The sequence below is a fragment of the Sylvia atricapilla genome, chromosome 12 (genome assembly GCF_009819655.1).
Source record: "Sylvia atricapilla isolate bSylAtr1 chromosome 12, bSylAtr1.pri, whole genome shotgun sequence".
NCBI classification, from domain to species: Eukaryota; Metazoa; Chordata; class Aves; order Passeriformes; family Sylviidae; genus Sylvia; species Sylvia atricapilla.
The window spans coordinates 13,786,046-13,807,578 of NC_089151.1; the positions used below are offsets into that span (position 1 = coordinate 13,786,046).

General features: G+C 41.1%; 1 protein-coding gene across 2 annotated transcripts in view; it reads right to left on the reverse strand.

Annotated features, from left to right (window-relative positions):
- Nucleotides 1-21,533, reverse strand: part of LONP2 (lon peptidase 2, peroxisomal) — a 37,332-nt gene that overhangs the window by 1,553 nt on the left and 14,246 nt on the right. For both annotated transcript variants that reach the window (XM_066327896.1, XM_066327895.1), the window contains 6 exons: nucleotides 17,525-17,675; nucleotides 16,894-17,020; nucleotides 15,739-15,872; nucleotides 7,731-7,873; nucleotides 2,784-2,991; nucleotides 1,563-1,753 (listed from right to left, as the gene is read on the reverse strand). In XM_066327896.1, coding sequence (XP_066183993.1) covers nucleotides 1,563-1,753; nucleotides 2,784-2,991; nucleotides 7,731-7,873; nucleotides 15,739-15,872; nucleotides 16,894-17,020; nucleotides 17,525-17,675 — 954 coding nt within the window. The remainder of the gene's footprint in view (nucleotides 1-1,562; nucleotides 1,754-2,783; nucleotides 2,992-7,730; nucleotides 7,874-15,738; nucleotides 15,873-16,893; nucleotides 17,021-17,524; nucleotides 17,676-21,533) is intronic.

The following is a 21,533-nucleotide window of genomic DNA, read 5'->3' on the forward strand; positions in this document are numbered from 1 at the left end:
TCACACCCGGAATTAAATTTTGATGAAAGGTTCTGCCTCCCTCAGTCATTTAGGAAAGCAATTAAAAATGCAGTCAGTTGTAGCTCATCATGTGCTTAATGAGGGAAATATGTTAATATGCTGCAGAAAGAATACTTTGACAGCCAATAATGAGAAAAATAAATTTAGGAGTGCAGGTACAAGAGAATCTATAGTAGAAGTCATTGCTTTTCAGGAACTTCTTTAACATGAGTGGCCTTCACTCCATCTTTTTTATATTGTGCTGAGATCTCGTACTTGCTTAGGAACAGAAGATTTTTCAGATAAAGTAGTGTTAGAGTTAGGGGGAAAAGAGTCTTAAGGAAGCAATGTCTTGAAAAATAACTTGAGCTGTAGAACAAAATATACATAGCAAAGCAAACCTATGGAGTGGAGAGGCACTGCTCCATTCAGCCTCTGGGTTGAGTTACTTATGAGATGTAAACACAGGCGTTAAATTAGGATTTCTTTTACAGCTGTAGCTTCTTCCTCCAAACTCCTTTCTATTCCTAAAGACCACCTGAGAGCAGAAACTTGGAATTTCACAGTGCTTCAGAGGAGAGGAAGGGCCTGTGTTACAGTAAGAGGGCAAACCCTGGGCTGCTGTGACAGGGCAGGAGTGAACCATGATCCTGACAGTGACCCACAGCTCTGGGCAGTGCTGCACACTCAGCAAGGGCAGCCCCTGGCACAGCCCTGGGAATTCAGTCACTGGGAACAGCAGCATTCCAGACTACCTCGGGGAAGGAGGACAGTGTGGCCACTGCCTGGGGCAGTCAGGACAGGCTGGCTGCAGGGCTGAGCTGGCTCCCAGCAGTCACTGCAAGGGGCCTGTCCTGTCAGTCTCTGCCCCCAGAGCCTCCCGGGCCACTGTCTACCATGGCACCTCTAGTTCTGTCTCTATCCTATCAAAATCCTATCCCCGATTTCCAGCTTCATCCTCCTCCTGGCCAGCATCTGTAGGAGATGACAACTCCCACATCTGCTTCAGCACCTGTGCCAGGCTCCACTGACACTTTAAACTCTGTTTAACACTTTCTTTGCCTTCATGCTTTGACAAAGCTTTATGGAAACCCCCTTTGGCTGAGCTACATACAAGGACCTACATTGGAGAGAAACCTAGAAGCAGATCCCTGGATTCAGGAGTAACCTGTGTGCAGTTACTGTGAGAGCTTTAAAACAACTTTTCAAAGACACCAGAGGTAGTTCTGTTCAACAGTCTGAGGAAGTACATTTAGAAACTGCAGTGCAGACTTTAGAGCCATCTTGCATTTTAAGACTTTGAGGTTTCCTTCCCAAGTAGACATTTTAAGGCATTTTCCCAAAAAGCCACATCAAGGCTTGCTTTAGCTTGAAAGGCAAAGCAGAGGAGTGGGGCAGTCCTGCAGCAGCCTGGCCTCTTCCAACTGCAGAGACTGCAGTGGTGCTAAAGAATGATCCAGCAAGGCTCTGGATCCACTCTTATTTAAGTGGCTATAAACAGATTTTATATCCAGAACAGGGAGAATTAATACAACTTAGCTCTTTTCTCCAGTGATGCTTACTGGAAGAACAAGGCCTCTTAGTGTAATTTCTCCTGTCATGGCTACATCTGAGCACACCAGCCGCCCACTGAAGAGTGAAGCAAGGCAGGTTACTATGGTAACACCAGCAGATGGTCCATCTTTTGTGACAGCTCCAGCTGGGAAGTGCAGATGGATGTCAGTGTTGTCAAGGAGATCAAAACTTCCAGAAGCTTAAGGAGAAAAAGAACGGTTTGAATGTTAGAAATCTAAACCCATTTTGTTCCTGGTCTTTATTCTAAAAGCCCACCAAGAACTAAAAGCCTTGGCACTACTTATTAACAGCAGGCTGAAAAAAACAACACAATATTGCAGCAGCCCTAAAAGAGAAATCACAGTGAGCTTTCCTACATCCAGATTCCTAGAAAAAACTGTAACATGATAACCCATAAGCCCGGCTTTTGCATGCATTGGGAAATTGAGAGTAGGGATTAATGTGGAAACCAAGGAATTTCTACACAAAATTTTTATGTCCCAAACCATCAGTGTCAATGTTTGGAGAACACTCCACAGAAACTCACAATTATAACACAGTGAAACTCTTATTTATGGCCTTTCACCTGTAATGGAGTACATGGAGTGTAAACCAGAGATAAACATGCACACAGGTAATGCCTGCAGCATTTCATACGTTAATTCCATTTTGCTTTTTAACATATCTAAACTTCCAGAAATAGTGACAGATACTGGTCAATTATTCGCCTGATCAGCAGATGATCAATCTAGAGAGGACACTGCCACAAGTCCTGGGAGGTTTGGACAAAAAAATAGTTAAAATGTTCTTGTCCAGAGCCCTATTGCACTGCAGTTCCACAGCTGCCATACAAACCTAACATTCTCAAAATACTCAAGATTACAAAAACCTTTTAACAGAACCTGTCAGAGAAAAACTACAGACTTCCTTATGTCTCCATCATGAAAATACTGCTGGAAAGCCTGAGTGTAAAAGTGAGTCAGAGACAGTGTCTGCCACAACCAAGGAGAAGCACCTTGGCACTGAGGCTGCCCAAACCTTCCAGGCTAGGGCAGGGAGACACAACTCCTGTTCTGCCAGGCCACAACCACCTCGGCTTGGCAGCAGCTGGGAAGAGCTACCCAGAGGCACTGTGGAGCCGATCTCCAGGCAGCACTGATGGCTGAAGCCCTGTGTGTGGCGTGTGCCCAGCGAGTAACCGGCAGGGTCCCTGGGGGGGCAGTGCCCACCGTTGGTGAGCTGGTATCTCTTGGCGTTGCTGCGCAGCCAGCTGATGGCCAGGTGAGCCGACTCCTTCATGACGTCCCCCAGCTGCCCGGTGAGTGTCAGCTGCCCCTCGCCGTCCATGCGGCTGGCCTCCACAAACATGATCTCCCCTCCCAGCGGTGTCCACGCCAGCCCGATGGCCACCCCCGGCTGGTTCAGCCGCTCCGACACCTCAGGGGAAACAGCCAGAAAAAACCTGGTCAGCAGTGGGCTTTGAAACAACCGTACCCATCAAAACACAAAAGTTAAGGCAAGCGTCTAATCTCTTATACTTCATTATTTAACGCAGCAGTAGTTCCGGATATGTGTAAACACCAATTACACAACAGGAGCTGTATGTGGCAGCTTAGCTTAAGGCCATGGCAAACATCTGGGTGTGTCATTCTTGAAACCTTCCCACCCTCCAAAACACCGTAAGAATCTTTCTCCTCAAAGGGCTTCTAGCATTCGGTCAGTCCTGACTGAATGTTTATGTGACTTAACCCATCTGCTGGGGTGTGTCTGCCCTGACTGTTACTCCTGTGACAAAGCTAGTTTTGCTCCCCAGTGTTCCCTAAAAGCCTTTTAAAGGTGGTGGCACTGCCCGAGCTGTGGCCAGCCAAGCCCCCGATGTTGTTCCCTGCAGACATCTAGACCCCCTTTGGAACAGCAGGAACGTGTTCCCAGGCCAGGCAGAGGGGACACCTGACAGAGTCCCTTTAGGAATTACAAGCAGCCAAGCAATCAGCAGCTACACTGGCAGCCAAAGCCACACAGCCCCTTCTCCTGAGGCTCTCCCTTACCTGTGCGCAGGCATCAACATCCTGCCATTTGCTTCCTTTAGTATGATTCAGCTAAGAATCAATCTTTCTTTTTCTAGCATTTAAGAAAACTGTACAGAACAGTGTGTTTCACTTTTAGGGTATCAAAAAACCTCACCAAGCATTTCCATTTTTGCTAACATAAGTTTCTGTATCCAGTCTCTGTGTGTTATTAGTTACAGTGATTTACTCTGATTATTTTAGAAACTACTTAGTAACTCAGCTTAACAGAGTCAGTTCATCCTGGTCACAGGAAGTCCAACAGTGCTGGAACATTCCCCTTTGCTATTTTGGCAAACTGTCATGGTTTCAAACAGTACAGGTGCAATGAACAAAATTAACTGTCCACACCCTCTTGGAGGCCAAAGCAGCCATCAACAAGGTCTGTGGAATTGGAGGTTTTGTTTCAGTTTTTTTAGCCTGGATCAACTGAAAACAGTTTAGAGACTATTTGAGAGCTCAGGGGAAGAACACTGCAAATGAGACAACAAATCAAACCCCAGATAGTTCTAAAGACCCATCAGTTAGCTCAGGCTCTTTCCTCTATCCTCTGACAAGGCAGGTACCTCCTCCTATGTTCACAAGTCAGTTGAGATCTGATAAGAGAAACTGGCTGTGTAGTGGGTGTTGATCACCTTTGGACCCCTGTTCATTACCTGCAACCTCTCCTGATGTCCTGGAGAGAGACTGGAGCACTCCTGCTGTAACTTCCCCAGCTGAGCCTTTACTGAGCCTGGCAAATGCCTGGCAGCTTTTCAGAAATCCCAAAACACAGCCAGAGCCACAGAACCCCCAACACTCAGAGGAAAGCACACTGGACTACATGAGCTACCTACAAAGTGTTCCAGGGAGCCACACAAGACTGAATCGCTCCTGGCAACTCTGAATAATTTCTTCTCACCAAAGTCAGATGAATTTAAATTAGAATAAATCCTCTCTTACACTTTCTAAACAACTTCAATTAAAAATGACCATTTGAATCCGCTGATGGCTGGTGATATCTGTCAGATGATGAAGATGTCACTGACCTACATGGAATCCTGGGCTTTGAGAATTTTTGTAGATGAGACCAAACCAGCTGTGATTTTGCTGTACCTTGAGTAACTGGACATATGTACATGACATAAAATGCATGTCAGATGCATTTTAGCTGCCAGGACACTGCAAAATTGAAGTCTTAACATTTAGCACAGTCATTTACAAATTTTAGAGTATTTCAGTACATCTGCAGTTTTGGAGCTACACCAGGTCAGTGTAATGGACAAGAAGTTGGCAAGTCCTTCATTCACAATGGGAAGATGAGAACCAGTTCATCACTTGCTGGCCTTTAGCATGTTTGTTTTCCTTCCACAGGTTCTCCCAGCCTGACTGTACCAACGTTTTTTCTACTCTTCTGATTCATTCCCTGGCAAATCACTGCTGGCAAAGCGCATTAACAGTGGCTTCCCTCTGAGGGAGGAGGATTTCCCAGAAATATCACCACAAGACTGATAGTTCTTAGCTAAAAATGCCAATATGCTTTGGCCAGGTTTTGCTTCTGAAAGACACTCTAATTTTTTCCCTAATTAGAACTGTGCATGGCCCATGAACCAGAGCCATTTTTCTATGGCGTCTGCACTTTCATTTCCTAGAACAGGCCATTTCCCTGACATACAGCTTCTGTCCCTTCAGCTTCACTCAAGTTACGAGGCTATAAACCAATCCTGATGCACCTGCCTATGGTGCCAACAATATCTTGTTACTTGAGCAGAATTAAGGGTTGAAGCTAAAAAATCCCTCAAAATACAAACTAAAATCCAAGCCAAAAATACAAACAGTTTGTTATAAACCCACTGGATACGTTAGAAATCCTTTCCCTCAAAAGTGTGCTGTGCTGAAACATTTCATTAAATTTTCTGCACTTTAAACTGTCAAGATTATTCTTTCAAAGCCTCACTATGTGATTTAATCCAACAGTTGCTCTGTAGAGAGACACATAAGATTATTTATTTGTGATAAATTAATTAATCCATCTGAATATTCTGTCATGTCTTCCTGCTGGGAGAGCTGTGTAGACAATAGCCAAGCAATGCCCTGGAAAGGTGAAAGATGAATCCCTGTGTCAGGAATCCCCTGAAGGACAACAGATCAATGAAGTCGTGTCATGTTTTCAGTTCCATTTGCTCAGCCCCATGCAGGTACTGACACTGTGGCTGCCTCCACGGTGTCTTTGTTTCAGCTGCTGATAAATGGCCAAATGCAGGCCCAGGGTGAAGCTCTGAGGTCGCAGAGAGGAGACCCAGCCTGTGAGTACAGAGCAGAACCCACAGCAGCCAGGCTCAGACACCTGCCAGGGCAGAGCTTCTGCTCCTCCAAAGAACCTGGGGGGGACTTGAGAAAATTCTAAGTAGTAACACAGTGGCTGGAAAAATTCCTTAAAATAGGACTTATGTTGTTATCTGAGTAGTCTACATGGAAAAAACCAAAGTGTGTACTGGAAAATAGTCACTCAATACATACAACAAATAGAACAGGAAAAGAAATCCTGGGCTGCTTGGGGAATTGGTCTGTGTGGATTCATCTCTACTTCTCTTTATGCACTAAATGTGCCTTCTAAATACAGAAATGTTAAGAAAATCTTTTGATAGAGAAGTCACAAGCTTCAGTCAGTCTTATTTCAGTTTACACAGGCCAGCAGATCCATTAAATGCTTATCTGCAAATTCATGGCACCTATTGTGGACCCCACAACAAATAAACAAAAAATCCACAAAAGAAAACCCTCACCTAGCCCTCCTGTATTTGTACACCTGAAATTAAAAACCACACTTTAAAAAAATTACTTGCATTACTTAATGGTACAGAAAAAAGACAAAGTAGCAGAAATTATTTTCCAACACAGGCACACTACCAAACTGAAATGAATATTCAACTCCAGAAACAACACTGACACCAGGCAGAACACCTAAGGAAAGTCCCATATTAGCACTGAATTTTCACATTTGTGTGATCTTCCTGTTGGGTACAGAGGCTTCTGGGAGTTGGAAAGAACAAAGGTAAGTTGCTGACAACTCAATCATTTGCCTAAAGAGCAAATTCTTCTAATTTCTGAAAGTAAAAAATCAATCACCAAAGAACCCATGTGAATGCACTCAGCCCAGAGTCCCCAGGCACTGGTCAGTTCTCTTCCTTGCCTCCCATTCTCCCACTGCCACTGTCACAATCAATGGCACTGTCTCCTTTCAGTTTGTATCCTGGCTTCTGTCTCTTCCTTAAGAATCCTTCCATGATAAAATCTTGATATCCAAAAGCCTCAGTTCAGGTTCAAAAATTGATTCATTCCTTAACAATCACAATTGTTCATTTTCTCCTGCAATCACAATCACCTTGTCCCCTCCTTTTGGTTCTTCAAATCCCACTGGAAGTCTGGTCCTCTGATTTCGGAGAAAATAATTGTAAGAGGAAAGTTCTCAGAAACAGAGAACAATTGCACTGTCACTGGTGAAATGAGAATCCCAAACTAAGAAACTACTTTAACTGATGGCATTTCCATAGAATGGAGCAAAATACAGATGGGGGAAAGCAAAAAAAATCTGAACTATGCCTAGTGAGGAGCAGAACTGGAGGTGCCTGACTGATCATAAAACATTTTAATAGCTAAGAGTCACATTAACCTAAAGAATGTCTGAGAACTTCTGGTGCAAACTGAAGAGGTTTTAATGCCCAAAAATGCTGCCTGGCTTTAAAGGAGGTATGAGGGACAGTCCTTAGCACAGCTGCTGAACAGACAGGATTCCTGGGTTCTACTTTTGGCTTCTTTCCCAAGACCACCAAACAACCCCCAAACAAAAGCAAAATTGTTTCAAACTGAAAAAAAAAATCCCCACACCACCACATTCTTCAGCACTGCTGCAGGAACCTTTGCTAACAGGAAAGTCAGGGCATTATATTATTTACATACCCTGAATTAAAAGAAAAGAACTCCTTTAGGTGAAAACACACTTTTTGGAACATAAAGAAACACAGTGTTGTTATTAACATACTTTGAAGTTGTTTACATTGTACAGACTCGGTCAACAGCAATAATTGTATCAGCCAGAAACAGCATCAAACAAACAAATGAGGATGTTACCTCCATGTCATACATGGGGGGCCCCAGGATATCTTTCAGAGCATGGAAATCAATTAAAATCGGCATTTCAGGTGGCAGAGACAGGTCAGCTGTGTCACTGATGGATTCTGGTTTGGCATCTTCTGTGATGTGTTCTTTGCAGTCTAAGGGAAGAAAATCTAATTTAGGATTTGTAATGGTCTTTCCTAGACAGAGCAAATTTTTAAAAATCGCGACAGAGAAAAATAAAATATGCAACAAAATGATCAGTAAGTTCAGGAAAATGTGCTCAAACCATCACTCACAAAAATCTTGTAAAATTAAAGATAATATGCCATGAAATTTAATTATTAAGCCTAAATATGTTCTAGCTGTTCATCAAAGAAAAAATTAAATCTAGAGCACTGAAAGAGATGCAACTCATCAGCTTAAATGCATTTTAAACTAATTCAAATAGCAAAATACATTAGGCTCGTTTAAGACTTTGCACTTTTTACCAGATTTGTGCAGAAAATCAGTATTTCCCAGAATCAGAACGGTTTGGGCTGTAAAGGACCTTAAAGCTGATCTTGCAGGGACACCCTCCACTATCCCAGGGTGCTCCAGGCCCTGTCCAACCTGGCCATGACACTTTCAAGGGATGGTGCAGCCACAGCTTCTGTGGGAACCTGGCCCAGGGCCTCCCCACCCTGACAGGGAAGGATTTATCCCTGCAGGAGGAATCATGTGCAGCGTGGTGCAATAGGGAACATGCAGCTGCACAGGGTAATCCTGACAGTGCAGGAACTCCTGTCCTTTTTGTGTGTTTACAACTGTGCCCCAGCACAGAGCACCTCCAGTGCAGCCCTTGCATACACACTCTGATGTGACACTTTTCATGTTGATTTTTGTCTCCTATGACTGTTATGGCTTTGCTGAATCATAGAGGGGTTTGGGTTGGAAGGGACCCTTGAAGATCATCAGCCCAATCCCCCAAATCCCGCACCACACACAGGGACACCTTCCACCTGCTCCGGCTGCTTAACTCACAGAACTGACATCTCCTGTCTGTTCAACAGCCAGCTCAGAACACAACAACACCCACAGGCCTTGTTCAGTGGACAAACCTCAAACAATGTGGGTGTAACAACCTGTGGCTTTTGTCTTGAAATACTACACACACACAGAGCTGTTCTTTTCTTTGTTGAAGGAGATATTGCTAAGGTGTCATGCTCAATAACCAGTAGCAGCAAAAAATTCCTCCAAGGTCCAATTACCAGGCATTTTAGAAACACCTCCAGGAATGATATATTCTTCAGGAAGGGCTATAAACCCCCAGCAGCCTGACACTTCTGAATGCAACAAACTCGAGTGCCACCTAGGAGGGACCACAAAATTAAAGCAACAGTTATGGGTTCAGAAGGGGGCTCTTCCCTTCCTTCACTCACAGCATGAGTGGGTTTCTTACCTATACAATCCTTAGCAGAATTGCCTTCAAATTTCTGTTTTCTCTTTCTATAGAAAAGTGAACTGTAATGGGAACCGTGTCAATGTCCAAGTCTCACACCCAGCCTGCAGAGCAGCTGTTTGCATGACTGAGCTCAAGAACCTGCAGTCCCTGGCAGGGACTGACACTGCACAGTTCCCAAGGGACTGGGAGCAGAGGGACAATGCAAGCAGGGAATCATTTCCCCACAGAACCTGACCCAGGTGCAAGAGGCTTCTCAGCATTACTCAAGAGCCCTAAGCAGTGTTTTTGTGAAACATCTATCAGAGAAATGAAGAATGCTTGGACAATCCAGTTGCTGGAAGGCTCTGTGGCACTCTCTCAGGGCAGTGCCTCCCTGCCCTGGGGCTGCCCTGTGAACTTTTCTTCCCACCCCAAACCCCAGCCTAACACACACCTGAAATCTGTATTACACAGCAATGTACACTGAGCTTCAAGAGTCCTGCACCACATTTTGGACCAAAATATGGGTTGTTTACTTTCTTTGAATTCTTTCTAATTTTAGTTTGAAAAGGAGCTTTCTGGTTCTTCCACTGCACATCAATATACGCAACTGAAGATCCAAGAGTTCCAACAAGAACAGAAAAACACAAATCACTGGTCTAATCTATTACTATAACGTGAAGAGGTGGTTGGTGGTGCAAAGGCAATTCTCAGAATGGATGAAAGAGGCTGTCTCCTTTCACAAGATACAAACTATCCTGTTATTAACCCTGATACATAAAGGCCTTTTTACTGCTAATTTTGTGACAGTGTAATTCTCACTAATGCCTAAATAGAGTATCAGGGTAAAACATTCTACATCACTATTAACATGACAGTAGCACCTCAGCTTTCACTCAGGACTCCAATCTAACTATTCTTATCCAACAGCCACAAATCTTCCCATTGTACAACTCACTGCTCCATGGCTAAATCCCTTTCCTTTACTGCAAACATTGCCTTAGTCAGATGCCTCCTGTTGTCCCAGCATGTCTCTCTGCTTTTGTTAAACTACTATTTTTGTACATAATAAATTCAAAGACATAAACACCAGCAAGTCTAGGAAACTTGACCCTGCATACTATTTTTGCAATTACAACACTATTTGATAATCTGAGATGCAATTCATATTTCAAAACAAAATCCAGTTTAAAACCAGCTGGTTTTGTTCTGAACCAATATTTTACTGCCTAACTAACATGAATGTATTTGTTTCACCTTCCTCTGTATACAGCTGAAGAGACAAACTCCTCATAAACAAAACAGGGAATTTGAGGCCACCTGCCCCATTAAAAGAATCAGAAACTATTTTCTTTGAGTTTATCAGATTTAATGAGTAGATCTCACTTAATAACCTGTAACAATAACTAACTCCAGACGTTTTCTAAAAATGTTAACCTCAATTCTGGCATTATTTAATTTTCTATTAAAAATGTGATATAATAATGCAATAAAATAAGTAATGCCCCAAAAGCTAATTACAAACTGTAACTTTTTCTTTGAAGGAAAGTCATCTTTAAACAAGTGCTGACTACGAGGAATCTATAAAGACACAAGTGATTAAGATTTCCACTAACAATGACAAATGCATGTTCCCTACCTACCCCAGACTAACAGCCATAAACCACGGTACAAGCTAAATGACATATTTATCTAAAACAAGACACTTAAATTCAAGTTTCCAGAAACAGACCTTCTTGTTAGGACAGCAGCTTAATCATCTTACAGCTTGAGATAAGTTGGCAAAATAAACTAAAAGGCCAAAAAGTGCCCTTAGCAGAGCTCTGAACTGCACTAGAGGAACCACCTGCTGCTCTGCTATTACATGTCTGCTTACACAAAAGCAGCATGGTACTGAGTTGTTTTAACTTTTAAAAATTGTAATACTAAAAATAAACAACAACACATAGCCCTCCTCAAGTAACCAAAAATAAGTTCAAAAAACAACCAACCAAAAAAAGATTGTTTGTAAAATTTTCCAAGCAGAATCTGCAGCTACTCAAAGATCACAATGTTCTTCAGGCATCTGTCTTTGCAAGTTCCCAAAATAAAACCAAGTCTCACACGTAAATAATGGATTTTTAAGAAAATGGACTCCTAAGAAAACATGCTGACAATGAACTACTAAATATAATTAAAGATTTAATCTCAATAGACATTTCACAGCACAAAGATTTAAAAAAGAAAAACAGCTACCTTCTACAGATGTAATGGAAATCAGAGAATACAAGTCTAAGATTTCCTCGTCATGTAGCAATTTCTCATCTCCTCATAAACCAGATTTTAATAAAGAACTAGCAACACAAGTCTTAAACCCATGGATTTCTGGCCATACTTACTGACTGAGATAGAAAAATAGAAGGCTAACATTTTTAAGCAGTTTTTAACATAACACACTGTGATTTGCTGAACTGCTATGAAGAGATAAAAAAGGGCATCAGCATGACAGAAAAGGTTTTAAGTTTGTGGGCAATTAAAGGGAAAATAAGATTCTTTCTTTCCCATCTGACTTAGCAGCAGATGCTTCAGCACACAACAGACTCAGAACTCTTTCAGCCATCCAAACTAAAAAAGAAAACCAAACCTAAAGCTGCATTTAGGTAGAAAAGGATGGGATTGTTTTGCTGACAACAGTTCACATTCAAAGCCAGCCATAACATGAAACTGCACCCTAAAAGCAACATTCCACTGTCAAACTTGTATCTTATGCATCAAACTCTTAGGAAGTGTTTCTTTAGGAAGGGAACAATTTCCTGGGACCCTAATCCTGTTCACACTTATTTATATGCTTAAATTTAATGCTATGTGCTTTTCTTCCCACAGCATCAGGAAAGTTCTCTTCCCACAAAATAATTACATTCCATCGTTTGTGACCTACAATAACAATGTGTATTTGGAGCACTTGGATGTGAGGTGCTCATGCAGGAATATTTAGGTAAATTAATATGGAAAAAATAATACTTTAAAAATTTATCTGTATTCAAGCCAATCTTTTCAGAACATTGATGCCTTTCTGACCTCTTACAGAGAAGTCATTCCAAGCAATTTTCAGAAATTTCAGGAAAAGGCCCAGACTGCAGCCTGCAGAGCTGGGAATCTCTCTAAGGTCAGCAGAGCTGAGCTCAGACCTCAGCACCTGCAGTCATACCACCCTGGGACTGAGGCTCAGCAGATTTCATGTGTCAGTTGCCACTGACCACTTTGGTCAAACTTGCATTTAATTTAAAACCAAGTGTTTCACCCACAAAAAGCAGAACAAACTGTTCTGTATTGCTGGGTTATGGAACTATGTCCAAAGCCTTAGTTTCAACATAAATACAATCCTCATTTCATCAGTTTTAGTTATGAAAGATTACCTGTCCTAAATCTCCCTTCGGGTCTGAATTAGACAAATTGTTTTTCACTCTGGATATGATGATTTGTATCATGATATGATGCCTTAGTGAACAGTTGCTGCATTGTATTCCCAAGCCAGTTGCACTAAAATAGGAAGGAGATTTTTACATATTTTTGTGACTCCTAGAATTTCTTGTAGTGTCAAAAGACTCAAGGAGTGTCTCATAAATCTTAGATAGTGTTTCAGTGAAAGATCAGCTAGCACTGCTGCACACAGGGACAACTCCCCAGAGAGCTCTGAAAAATGCTGAACTTCCCTGTGCAAACTCAACACTTGACACAAACCAACACTCCTGCACTCACCAACTTCTCCAGAAAGCTCAGCAGTCAGAGGACAAGGAGGGCACTAAAAGCTGTCTGTGCACTTCAGTGGTGCATTTCTGGGAAGTGCTGAACCCAGCCTGAGAGGGCCTGAGCTCTGCTAGGGCAGCACCCTCCCCTCCCAGAGCCCACTGCCAAACGGTGCCAAAAGCCTTGAAAACAGGGGCTCTCCCTGGAGTTAATAATCTGATTTCATCAGTGTAATGGTGGAAGGTCTGTGATTCTACCACCTAGTGTCCTTAACTCTTACTACAACCCACCAGCCAGAGGCACTCAGCTGAATAATCATAACAGGCACCACGGCAGGATTTGGCTATGCTCTGGATCAGGCATAAATTATGTTTTCAGTAAGCAAGGCAAGCCTGCAGTCTGCCCACTCCTAGTCACAACTCAAGGCACACCAATGCACTAACTGCAGAATCTCAGTCTCACATCAGCAACACACAAATACAGGAAGCAAAAATGACTTCTAGAGATTTTTATAGAGATAAAGAAAAAAAAATTAAGAAATAATTCTAAATAAAACTATTAAGGGATGACAACTTGATTAACTAATCTTCCAGAGTCATTTATTATATGAAACTAAAATTCATCCTCATGATGCACAACTGCACAAATGTCCACTAATCAACAGGAGAAACCAATTTAGGCTACAAATCCCACTATTTGCATCAACTTGAAAGTATTTGGAGATATTTACAAGCTTTGCTTTGAACACTTACTTGTTTCCAACAGACAGAGCAAAAATAAAAATACTTTTTAAAAGGCTCCTGCTCATACACTCCAGCAAATGACACAAATTATGTAAAAACACACCAGGGTGTAAGCACAGTATTAGTAGAAAATAAAACCCACTTTGCAGACTGCACCATTCTGTACAAGTCTTTATAACAGCAAAGTTTCACTGTAGAGACACCTGTCCCTCCAAGTCCCTTTTATTAATACAGCTTTTTCTTATGGACAGTTTTCACTTTAAAAGTACAAAGGCAACTCTTCACAGCTCATTTCTTTCTTAAACTGGGTCAACCAAAAATGCCAGCATTTTGCCCCCTTTTGAAGCACTTGGGCTGCTATTTTCACTTAGCTGTGGAAAGTTGCAAGTCCAGAACTAATTTTAACAGTGTATAATTTTAACAGTGTAAATACCTCAGTTGCAAGCACAGTGCTAATTTTAACATGGTAAATAACTCTCTCACTGGATTGAGATGTCTAATACAGGTCCTTTTTGTTACTTGCCTTAATAATAAAGTGTTTCTTCTTACAGTACCATGAGTTGTGCTCTGAACCTACCTCTTGTCTATTTTACCAGAATGCTTGAAGAGCAGAACATCTCTTTTTATTCAGCAATTGCATTAGACCTCTGAAACACATTTTAGATGCAGCTACCTACTTTGAAAATATGTCTTGTCAAAATTACCATCCAAAAGGTGCAGTAGCCAGGTACTGATACTGCCTGGTGCTGGTGAGCTGGGCCAGTACAGCCCAAAGGCTCAGCAGTTGCATTCATGAAGAGAGCACAGAAGAATTAACAAGTCAGTTTGTGAAGTTTTACCTCACGAAGTCCATCAGAGCACAGGGGGTAGAGAACACACACATAATATAAAAGGAAAGCATTGGTAAATCTGTCTTAAACCTCTGCCTTTTAATGTAGAGGGGATGATTTAAATTGCAGTCACCACTACTGTGAGAGCTCACTGTCTTTAAGCTGAATGTTCAGAGAAAACCAAGCTGAACCTGCTTAAGCCAACATTGCCAAATTCAACCTTCCAATAGTACAGTCTTCACAGAGATTACAATGATCTTAAAAAACTCAACAAGGTAAAAGATTTAATTTTCAGAAGGGAAATACCAAGCTAGAGAGAAAAGGCAAGGTAAAGCTGAAAGACTGTCAAGAAACATTCTCAGAGACAAATTATGTACGTTTTTACTATGGGTAAAACTCTTCTTCAAACACCCTTCTAATTATTACCACAGCTTGTAAAAATATCCCTTATATTTCCTCCCCTGGGATTTACTCTCTGAAAAGGGCAGGCACTGTTGAGACTTGTTTGCTGCCTGGTTTTAAAGGAACAGATAATGAGTCTCCTCATTTGTCCTCCTCCAATCCAGACCAGACTTATTCCAGCTGTACAGATGTTAGAACCCAAAGGTTTTTTCCACTTCAACTACATTGTGGAATATCTCAGAACATCAAACCAACAGGGCCCTGTTTGGTATTTTAAGTCTGTGAGTATCCTGGAGCAAAAGTATTTTTGCTGTTTGAGAGTTTTGTGTTTAGCTTTCTTTCAGTCTGTTTGATGACTGGGAATGATAAAACACTGTCTGTACAAATGGGAAACAAGACCAGACTAACTAAGGCTGAGAATTTACCAAAGGTCCAAGAGACTTTGAATAAGCATGGTCTTAAAAGGCACATAAAAACAATTCTAATTTCAGAGTCCTTCAAGCAGACAATATTTTTAGTGTACAACAAAATAACCAGATTGAGTTCTGAGCTAGTAGGAACTATAGCTATGTTTAACTTTTTATTAAAGAGAAGAAGTGAAAGATTTGCATGAAAAAACCTAGGAATACATACACAAATCATAACTGCATCCCTAAGACATGAAACAGATCCACTGAACTTCTCAATTACCAACTCAGCAGGCTGAAACTACTCAACTTACGTCCTAAGTCATAATTCAGCACTAAAACTGTAGGTAATAATTATGTCCCAGTATCTGCCATGCTTTTGAAAACAGAGTCCTTAAAGAAGAATAAAGTAGGAGAAAAAGTTGCTAGATTAGCTTCCTAGTGGCTACATTAGAAGTCCCCTTTTTAACAAAACATGCCAAAGATACACACCTTCTCCTTCCCCCACCTCAGCACGATCTGGCTTTGCTTCTTTGTGCTGCCCTTCGGCCACTTTGACGGCCACTGCTCTGCAAATGGCTCCCAGCTTCCGATCCAGGGCCCGCACTCCGGCCTCCCGCGTGTACCTGCGGGAGACAGCGCAGGGCTGGGCTGGGCAGGAGCTCTGCTCAGCGGAAACACACTGCCCACTGAACACACAGCCACAGCAAATGGCACGGGCAAGGCAACAAAACACTGGACTACTCTAATGCATAGGAAAAAGAATAATTTATTTTTATCAAAATAATCGCGGTTGCTGATCAAGTTGTAGACAAATTACTGAGTGGGAAGGCATGGCTAACAGCTGGAACCAAACCTTCATGAAATGGTAAGCAATGTTCACTAGCATTGAGCTCTTCTCAGATGCATAAAAATTAAAAGGAAGAACTATTTAAAAATTTAAATATATAGCTCACTACAAGTTGAGTAACTGGCTGTAAAAGAATATTTTTTTTAGTCTATGAACTAAAAAGAAGCAACAGCAGTAACACTACACAAAACAGCCAGAACGCTGGTCATAAAATACTTCAATTCATTGAATCCAAATACATTTTTCCACTAGAAATGAACTAGTTTCAAGTTCAAAACATATTCTGATCAATACATTTGCTGTCACATCTAACAAAAAACCCAGTTCTAATGAATAGAAGCTATTTAAAAACCAAGTATTCTATTTTTTTAAACCTTATTCCAAATCTAGACATATGTAAACATCAAGTCACAAGGAAAAAAAAGAAGGGTAATTTCCATTTTTTGTATGAAAATGCTAGAGATATAACTTGGATCTTTAAACTACATGTTGCCAAGGCTATGGCTTCACACACGGCAGCCACAGCAGCCTCAGGTGTTCCTGTTTATTCACAGGGCCTTGGCAATTGTGTCAGCACAACTGATTGTAAGCCACACCTGGAGAGCAAGAGCAAGGAACTCTCTACAGAAAGGATGTTCTCTAGAGAAGAGCTAAGGAAAGAGCAATTTCATAAACTACCAACTGTTGACCTGCTGGAGCTATTAGGGACAATACATATTAAGATGTATTTGTATTACCAGTTTATAAACTAATTTATAAAAGATGGTACTCAAACTGAAAGCAATGAACAAATTTACCTGGTAATTATGCCCAAAGTGGTTACTTGGGGAATCTGTATTTGCTGTGGAGTCAGACCATGTAGTTCAAGCTGTTTAGGAATCAAGTGTCTATGTGCAATTTCAATTTTTTCTTCTTGTGTGTATCCTTAAAAAAAAAAAAGTATGCATTTATTGATCATGTTTTTGCTTAGTCACTATCTTTTACAATTCTACCCGATTGAATTTAACCAAAAACCTCCCCCAGCTATAACTTATAAGGCTGTTGGCATGCTCCTTTGCGGCAAATGATAACTTCATGTGAACAAAACCAGAATTTTAGTGTTTCAAAGAGCTCTTTCTCCATCGGAATCTTAAAAAGATGCATCAGCCAACAGATCATTAGAATAAAAACAAATCAGTGAAGTCAAACATTATTACAGAATGTATCCATGTATTACCACAGACCTGGAACTGAATTTTCCCGAGTGCAATGCTAAATACTATTCTTGTGACAGAGGCAATCTGCCTTGTCCCTTTAAACGACTCCAGCACATGCAGTCGTGATTCCTGGAAGGCTTTCCTTAATGAGCTGCCTTTCATTTCAGCATAAACACCCCAAACTTGTTTAAGGACCTGCAACAGGCATGTAATGAAGGCACTGCAGTGTTACCTGGCACCTGGATCACCTCCATCCTGTCCAGCAGGGCGGGTGGGATTGTAGCTGTAGTGTTGGCTGTAGCTATGAAAAGCACTTGGGACAGGTCAAAGGCTACGTTCAGGTAGTGATCGGTGAAACTGTGGTTTTGTTCTGGATCCAGGACCTTAACAAGAGTGAACACAAAAGTGATGCAACTGTGCAATCAGAAGTAAAAAAAAAAAAATTGCACATTTTTATTATATGACATTTGGATCTGTCAAACCTGACTTTACAGTAACAAAATACATTATAGATATCACTAAATCCTGGCCTTGCCTGGATTACTCTGGGACTACATGTCACATCACATGTATAGTTCAAAGAGTCACTTCCCCATGAGTTGTTCTTGCCCTTTTCTATAGGTGCTGTAGCATTTCTCTAGCCATCAAGCACCTCTCCTAAGCTGCATCTCCATGACCTTTCACACATGGTAGAGTGGCCCTTCAAGGGCTCACAGCAAGCTTGGAAAAGCAGCCCATGTGGTCCCATGGAACAAGGAGAATTCTCCCAAGTAACCCCTGACTCCAGTCCTCACCTGCTGCTGGCAGCTCTTCTTACTCTAAGCTTATTTCTTCCTCTCACACCAGCCAGTGAGATCTCTCTTGTGAGATCAAGGGGAAGAACACAATCCCAGCCTTATCTGCTGTCACTAAATCACCTGCCCCACTCACTCTGTTTTGTCCAGCCTTTATTACTAAAGGAGCAGGGAACTTTATTACCAAAGGAGGAGTACAAGTTCTTATTGTCCATGACATCCCCAGCTCTGACCCTTGGTTAGCCCTGGCCTTCCCAACACAATCATTTTTCTCTTTGTCCCAAAACAAAGGAGACAAAATTGAACAAGCACTGCAGAACAAAAATACACAGTCTGACCAACCTCAAAAATGTACTGAACAAGTAGAACTAGGGCTTCAATGACTGTGTTGTCTTCCTATCACTTATGTGTGCTAATGCAACATTTGCCTTGATTTAAGATTAGGTGATAAATATTCAATACATACGTGGAACACAAAGGTACTGAGATACTGTCTTGTAGAGTTTTTAACAGTGCCACAAATGGGAAGCTCACTGTACACAGCAGTATATTCCTGGCTTCTCTATCACCTGTGAACCACCTTTACTTCACATCCCCTTGAAGTACAGCCACACTCTTCCTTCCCAAATGATGAATGATCCATGCTACACCAACATGAATAATTCTCATGTCACAAATAATGGGACCCATGCATCTCCTGAGAAACAGCACACCACTGTCAAAATAATTTATCTTCCTACACCCAAATGAATGCACACAACCTGAATCATAGACAAGAACAGTGCTGATAACTAAAAAACAACTGAATTGGAGGACTTCTTTGACTTTTTTTATATATTTGATAGATATAAAAAAAATTCTGAATTTTCACTACTCCTAAGTTCTCCTCAGGCTTTGAAAAATGAAAAAATCTTTTGAAAAAAATTTATGATCAGAACAAACTAAAAAAGTCCTTCTATTACAGAATGCCAGAAATACAGGTAACTTTCCTAAAAACAAAGAATAAAGTCAGATTTTATTTTTGAAGAGCTGCACAGATTTAAGAGCAGTTACACATTCCCCTTAACAGTGAAATCTTAAAACATACTGAAGCATATGCCTCAATCCTGAACCTAGGGCTGGAACTCATTAAATGCCATTGTGCACTGGCTCTAAGCTATTCAAAAGCTTTTCTTACCCTCTTCAGCAAGCAGCTGCTGTCATTTACTCCCTTCTTTACCAACGAAGGCAAAGGCCTTGAAGCATCCTGATAAACCAAATCCACTGATTCAGAGATGTGCCTTACCTCAGCCACTCCCCCAGTCCAGCCCTAAACTACAGGCAGACAACAAGAGGCAGGGAATACAAGCACAGCAGCTACAAACTGTCTTCCAAACAAGCAGGTCTATACCAAGTAATAGCCTCCCACCTGAAGTCTACTCTCGCAAATTTTTCTGAACTGTTTTAAAAAGCTAATCCTAATTCAGTTTACCCCTTTTTTTATACTGGTAACAGTATTTCCACAGAATTTCACTCAGTCAGCTGAAGTGTTTGCATGTAATTCCAAAGCTGCTGAAAAACAATGTATTCTGACAGACCAAACTGGCACTTTGACACATTTATTTATATGCATGTTTCTTTCTCCTTCTAGTCTGCAACCAGAAATCCTTATGAACCCTGCTAAGTGCAGAGCTGGTGATTAGAATGTTATTCACAAAGATACACAAAATATTGAGGCTGTAGTCACATGCAAAAAATACTATCCAATAAAAAATAAAGGAAACTGTAATCCAAACCAACTCGGATTACATAAAAAAATGTGAATTATCTGAGATTTTTTACAAGGGCTGGAGATCCTCCAGACTCATAATTCTTTGTCATGGTAACTGTTTTCTAGAATAAGATACAAACCAATGACCTGCCTATGCATTTCAAACAGATTTTCCAAAGCAAACAGAACTGTTCTTCATTTAGGTATCTGTGCTGAAGCTCAAGTTCAAAACTTTTCCAAGATATTCAATTAATACAGAAGTATGAAGTACAAAAAGAACATTCAGTGCACAAAATATCTTGGCTAATTTATTGACAGATAGCCCACATGCATACAAAGGCTTCTCTGTAACAGCTTTTTATTACCACAAAATCCAGAATAAATTCCATGAACATTTAATTGCCTGGCTATGCTCCTGGTCTAATTTTCCTGCATACAAATAGTCACTATCAGGCACTTGGATCCATTTCTGTTTTCTTCTGTTTTTAACAGAGATCATCTAAATTTAGACTAAAATATTCCTTTGTTAATGATCAGTAACTGGAAATAGGAAGACATTCTGCCTTGCTGAAGCAACAGCTCTGCAGAAGAGCTAAAGACCAGAACTAAACACATATCTGGCAATTAAAAAGCACCAAGCTTTGCTCCCCAGCTCACAGGGAACAGTAATTTTCCTCCTGAATATGCCCTGTTGTGGACAGCAAGAATGGAACACATCTACACATGAAGGAATAAAGGATGTGCCTTTCATAGCTAATGATGGCACTTACCAGACAAGAAGCAGCGTGAACAGCAAATGCAGCAGTTAGGTCACCACTGACTATTGTTTGCTCTCCAGCATAACAGCCACCCCTGCCCACTCCAGATGGACTTTCCAACAAGGTAAACCAGGAGAAGCAGATAAAAACGATGCTATTATGTCCAGCCATGAGCTGTCCATTAGAAGAGGTAAAGCACCTGCTTCAGGATGTTTAGCCAGCAGTAGAGGGATATAGAGAGGTCGCAGGGGAGCAAGCCCAGCCATGGTTAATAGAGCAATTACTTCCCCAGATGCAAGTAATGGGCAATTAGCAGGGTTTACAAAAACCCTGCAGCCCAGACAGGCAGTGGGATGTGAAACTTATGAGCCTCAGCTGGAAAAATTCATGGCAAGAGCAGAGCTGAGTATCATTGAGAATGTGGCTTTAAAAGACAGAAAACAGAAACATCTCAAAGCAGCAATGAAGTACCCAGAATTCAAACACAACTAATTAAGCAAGTATTAATTAAATTCTTTTGCCCTCACAAACTACGCAATAGAAAAATACAATTGTTCTCTACTGCACGACAGGAAAGAAAAAAAAAAAACAAACAACAAAGGTTGAAAAAAATTATATGTATTAATATACAGATCTAGATTCATGATTGGAACACTCTTTCCAAGAAATCCCAAATCATTGTGTCTGCATATCAAACAACACCCAGCTAAATAGAAAAATTTGATTTTCTGGTACTTTTATCCATGCATTGACTAGAATTAGGACACCTTAGTTCAAGTATCTAAAAGACAAATGACAGGAGAGGTATCAACAAACTCAGGAAGAGAGATTATTACATTTTCAGCAAAGTGTAAATAAAATTCCCCAGAGGAACAGTACAAGGAATAATGTATCTATTACACTCCCCTGCTTGTTTTCTTTGCACTTTGAAGCCCCTCA